The sequence below is a fragment of the Vicia villosa genome, unplaced genomic scaffold (genome assembly GCF_029867415.1).
Source record: "Vicia villosa cultivar HV-30 ecotype Madison, WI unplaced genomic scaffold, Vvil1.0 ctg.001616F_1_1, whole genome shotgun sequence".
Taxonomy (NCBI): domain Eukaryota; kingdom Viridiplantae; phylum Streptophyta; class Magnoliopsida; order Fabales; family Fabaceae; genus Vicia; species Vicia villosa.
Genome location: NW_026705674.1, coordinates 168,815 through 173,561, shown reverse-complemented (window position 1 = coordinate 173,561; position 4,747 = coordinate 168,815). Strand labels below are relative to the sequence as shown.

The window sequence follows — 4,747 nt, the reverse complement described above, 5'->3', positions numbered from 1 at the left end:
GAAAAATAACCTATAAAGTAAAATAAAAAAACAATTCTTCATTATAACATTTGCAACATTACCTGTACCGTGTACAATTGCTTATTTTGAGCATTGGAATTAAGACAATAAGAAACTTCTGGTGGTATGCTCAAAAGGTTAATAGTTTCATGTACCAGTCAAACATATAATTGCACGCATAGCTACCCAAAGTATTTGAGGAGTTTCATCATCCAGCGATTTACGAACCAATGTCACCGCTTTATCTATATACAGAGTCATGTTCTCTTAACTTTTTCTTTTTCTTGAAAAAGTTTTTGAATAACACCCTTAATCTTTTTCTGATATACTATGTCAAACACACACTAGTAGAAAAAGAACAATATAATTGCAAAATTTACAATTATAATTGTCGTGCACACACTAGTAGAAAAAGAACAATATAATTTTAAAATTTAGCACAGACTTGTAAATAAAATGCCATTTTAAAAATTATCATGTGATAATATACACCCTATTTTTGTAAAACGGGTGTAAATTAAAAATATTATTATATTTAAATCTCTATTATTCCGTTAAAAAAAGGTGTCAATTTAGATGAACTAAAAAAATTGTTTAACTTTATAATCCAAAATGTTAAATATTAATAAATCGTTAAGTGAATATTTTATAAATAACTTAATCTTAACGGATTAACAAACCACCAATTTTATTTTCTCTTCCATCAAAAACACCTTCTCTTTCTCAAACTCAGAATTTCTCAAACTCAGAATTAGTTTAGACAGAACATTAAATTTAATCTTCTGTTCTCCTTTTTCTAAAATAAACCCAATTATTCCCAACTTCGATCCTTTACGCAACTTCCATTCAAGATCGTCTCTTCCAACGGAAACTCCTGCTACCGACGATTCGATTTTCCATTACGACGAAGCGGGGTAGAGCGAATTTCAACGCGATAAACCATGGGCAAGCGACCCTCACTACTTCAAGCGCGTCAAGATCTCTGTGCTCGCGTTACTCAAGATGGTTGTTCACGCGTTCTTCGATGGTACCATCGAGGTTATGGGTTTCATGCAAGGTAAAATTGACGCTGATTCGATTATTGTCATGGATGTCGGTTGAAGGTACTGAAACTCGGGTCATGGATGCCGGTTAATGCCTAACCCTAATCGTGATTATAGTTTTGACTTTGCCCTCATTAGTTGATATTTGTGTGTGTAGGCTGGAAGGTTGGAGAAGTTGTGGGGTGGTATCATTCTCATCCTGGCTCTGGTTGTTGGCTTTCGGGGATTGATGTTTCGACGCAGATGTTGAATCAGCAATTTCAGGAGCCGTTTTTGGCGGTTGTGATTGATCCGACGAGGACTGTTTCTGCTGGCAAAGTTGAGATTGGGGCTTTCAGGACTTATCATGAAGGTTATAAGCCTCAAGATGATACTATTTCTGAGTATCAAACTATACCTCTTAATAAGATTGAAGATTTTGGAGTCCGTTATAAACAGGTTTCTGTACTCTCTTTGCTCAATGGTTGCATGTTATGCTGATAATGGAGAAGAAACTAATGTGTTAGATCTTTTTAATGAAATGATAGATAAGAGAATTAAACCGAACTGGGTTACTATGGTTAGTGCATTATGAGCTTGTGCTTACACTTCCTTTTAAGTAGTTCCGTTTTCATTTACTGTGGAATTGGTGAAAATGACAGGGTCTGGTGACTTTAAATTTCTTGCAAGAGAAAAAGGAGGCGGACTTTCGTTATGGACTTCTAAGGGTTTGGGAAAATGCTGAATCAATTGCTTTCTATGGTGGTGAAGAGAGCGAGATGCAACTTCTTCTGATGCGCTTCAAAAGTGCTTTCGAAAATCTGACTGTAAGATTTTTTTCTTCTTATGTTTACGTTTTTCCTTTAAATCTGTTGTTGAAACTTGAAACCCTATCTTCTTTCATTGCGGCTACCTTATGTTAACATGACGGTGAATATTTATAATTCTCTTTTACAGCAATTACTGATTTCTTCTAGAAATTTGGAGTTCTTCACCAGTGGTTATCGCTATGTCATTCAAATTCTTCCTGCTGGTGTACCAGTTTTGATAAATGTAGACTTCTAATGTTTCTGAAATCCGATCATAGGCAACCCAAGAAGTTGTTTCACAAATTCTGTTGACTACAGATGAAGAGTTTAAAGCTGCTATATCTGCTGCAAAGAAGGCATTTCCAGCATGGCGTAACACTCCGGTTACGACACGTCAACGTGTTATGTTGAAGTTCCAGGAGCTCATTCGCAAAGATATGGTGATTGGTGAGCATCTTACGACATTCTAGACAACGTGGTGCATTCTTTTGTTAATATAGACACCTTTTTTTTGTCATGCTTACTGTTAGAAATTTTTTATTATCTTTCGACTTTGTATTTGTTTTAGGATAAACTTACTGTTAGAAATATTCCAAAGTCAATGGAAGCATTCTATCAAGAGTCAGGCAGAGCTGGTCGTGATCAATTGCCCTCTACAAGTCTCTTGTACTATGAAGTAGATGATCACAATAAAAGGTTGACTGCTTTAAATTGACGCGTTGATCTTGTTTTCTTATTGGACTTGTTTTCTCTTACTAAGATCTATTTCAGGCATTTATATTAAGAAAGTCAGGTAGCAAGAAGTCATAATCATCAAATTCTCAAGAAGAATCAACCAGACTGTCCTTAACTGCTTTAAATCAGGTAATATATAAATCATTGCATGCTTTTTTGACATGGTATCTATGAATGACAATATGCATTTAAGTAACATAATCTTTATGTAAGTTATGCAAATGCTTGAATATTGTGAAGGATTTGGATGTTGTAGGAAAAGAATTCTTGAGAGTTTTGGAGAGAAGGTACTGAAGTATACAGCTCTAGATACTACGGAAAAACATGTGACGCCTGTAGACACCCAAACACAATTTCCAGAAGTTTGGAGTATCTCACTGCTGCTTGTTCACTACGCTAGAAAGGAGGTTCTCGAGTTTTCATCACCAGGTAAAAGACCCTCATGCATTAGAAGTTTTAACTTAAAGTTGATAAACCAAAAAACATATGGGAGTACATGATTCGCGGTTCTGCTGTATTTTATAATAAATTACACTAATGATAGGTACCACAAGAAGACTATAATTGGTTTTGTTAATATATCTGACATCAGGGCATCAAATAGTGTGATATGGCTACAGTAAGGTTTATAGTGTGATAGAGTTCCTTGTTTTTTTCGTGCCATTTGACCAGTCCCAGATGATAAATAATCGATACATTGAATCAACTGGTCTGTGTGACCTACTAGCTTGATATTATTCTCATTAGCCCTTTGGCAATGCTTTACCTTTGTAGTTTCAACACACTGGTGTTACTAGATAATTATAATAAGGCTTTAGAATTTTAATAAAAAATTTGGGAAGAGATTGAAATTGGTTATTAACTGAAATGAAGTGGCTAAGTTTGTTAAAAACATGTGTCATAGAAGACAGTGCCAACTACAGCAGTGAAGGATGAAGCTTCTTGTAGCCATGTTTTTCCTAATATATTAAACTCTAACTATGTAACTAGTTTTAGAAATTTTTCTTTAAAATTCAAAACTATAATAACAAATCTCTCCATTTCCTTTGAGAAATGAAGAGATCCCTATCAAATTGAATGTGTTTAAGTTTTCTAACATAAACTTTTAGGAGTATCAAGATCCTCATCTACCTTCCTCTTGTCATTTATGTAAATGTCCTTGATAATTGATATATGCAAGTGAAACCAAGTCATGTATTTCCTTCAACTGTTCCCATATGAGGTCTTGATATAAGCATGAATCTAGAGAGGCAATTAGGAAAAGGAATAAGAATCGGGCAAAATACAACTTTGTGATTAACATGAATATAAGGTCAATGCAAAATTGTATAAAATTTAGAGTAGAAAGTTTACCTCCTTGATTTTCTAGTAGATTTAAGAACATAATTCATCTAGAAACAGTTATCGAGAAGAATTGTGTATTTACCTATCTCTATATAATGGATAATTATGTTATAAAAAACTCGAAATGTTTGTCATTTGCAGATGTTTCCTGTGGCTGTTGCATGTGGCAATACCTTTGTTCTAAAACCATCAGAGAAAGACCCAGGTGATGTTTGCATTCTATCAATCAGTCAGTATCTGCTTTTAACCACATCCTTGGTGACTTTTCTCTCATTGTGTACCAGTTTCAAGCAATAAATGCTTTTTCTGCTATCATTAATCGTTTAGGTACATCATTCTTTTTCTGTTATCTTATCTAGATATGGTTTGCATATATCGTAAGATTATGATAACTGTTGTTTGTTCCATCTGTTGTCGCTCACATGCTTTTCATGGTTCACAGGATATTTGATGACGTGAGAAGACGGGAAGCAAGCCAGATTTACGAGTATAGTTTTTCAGATCACACCTTGTGTGTAAACGATGTTGTGATTGGTTCTGGAGGGTGCAATGCAATTATAGTTTCAGCATCAGATGATCGGACCTGTAAGGTCTGTTTTACTATTATAGAAAGTTTGTGAAGGATTATGGAAGGATTGCTTGGCCTTTAACACAACTGCTTAAAAGAGACAGCTTCAAGTGGAATGATGATGCTCAAACATCTTTTGAGAGTTTAAAGAGAGCTATGACTACACTGCCTGTTCTAGTGATGCCAGATTTTGAGAAGGAGTTTGTACTGGAGATTGATGCTTCAGGCAGAGGCATTGGGGCTGTCCTCATGCAAGAGGTGAGGCCAAT

At 35.0% G+C, this 4,747-nt stretch overlaps 1 protein-coding gene across 1 annotated transcript; it reads left to right on the top strand.

The window, feature by feature from the left end:
• Positions 1-692: 692 nt before the first annotated feature.
• Positions 693-4,530, top strand: LOC131636000 (uncharacterized). The gene is made up of 9 exons (XM_058906629.1): positions 693-1,057; positions 1,201-1,481; positions 1,685-1,849; positions 2,110-2,271; positions 2,400-2,507; positions 2,603-2,624; positions 2,780-2,995; positions 4,052-4,115; positions 4,353-4,530. Exons 1-9 carry the CDS (start codon positions 1,003-1,005, stop codon positions 4,528-4,530), a joined length of 1,251 nt encoding a protein of 416 aa, XP_058762612.1. The 5' UTR covers positions 693-1,002.
• Positions 4,531-4,747: the final 217 nt, after the last annotated feature.

Bases quoted from the DNA above. Each gene is read 5' to 3' on its own strand.
- LOC131636000 (XM_058906629.1), top strand. From the start codon at position 1,003: ATGGTTGTTCACGCGTTCTTCGATGGTACCATCGAGGTTATGGGTTTC. The intron at 1,482-1,684 runs GTTTCTGTACTC...TGAAAATGACAG, and splicing joins TTGGAGTCCGTTATAAACAG to GGTCTGGTGACTTTAAATTT. The intron at 2,996-4,051 runs GTAAAAGACCCT...TGTCATTTGCAG, and splicing joins TCTCGAGTTTTCATCACCAG to ATGTTTCCTGTGGCTGTTGC.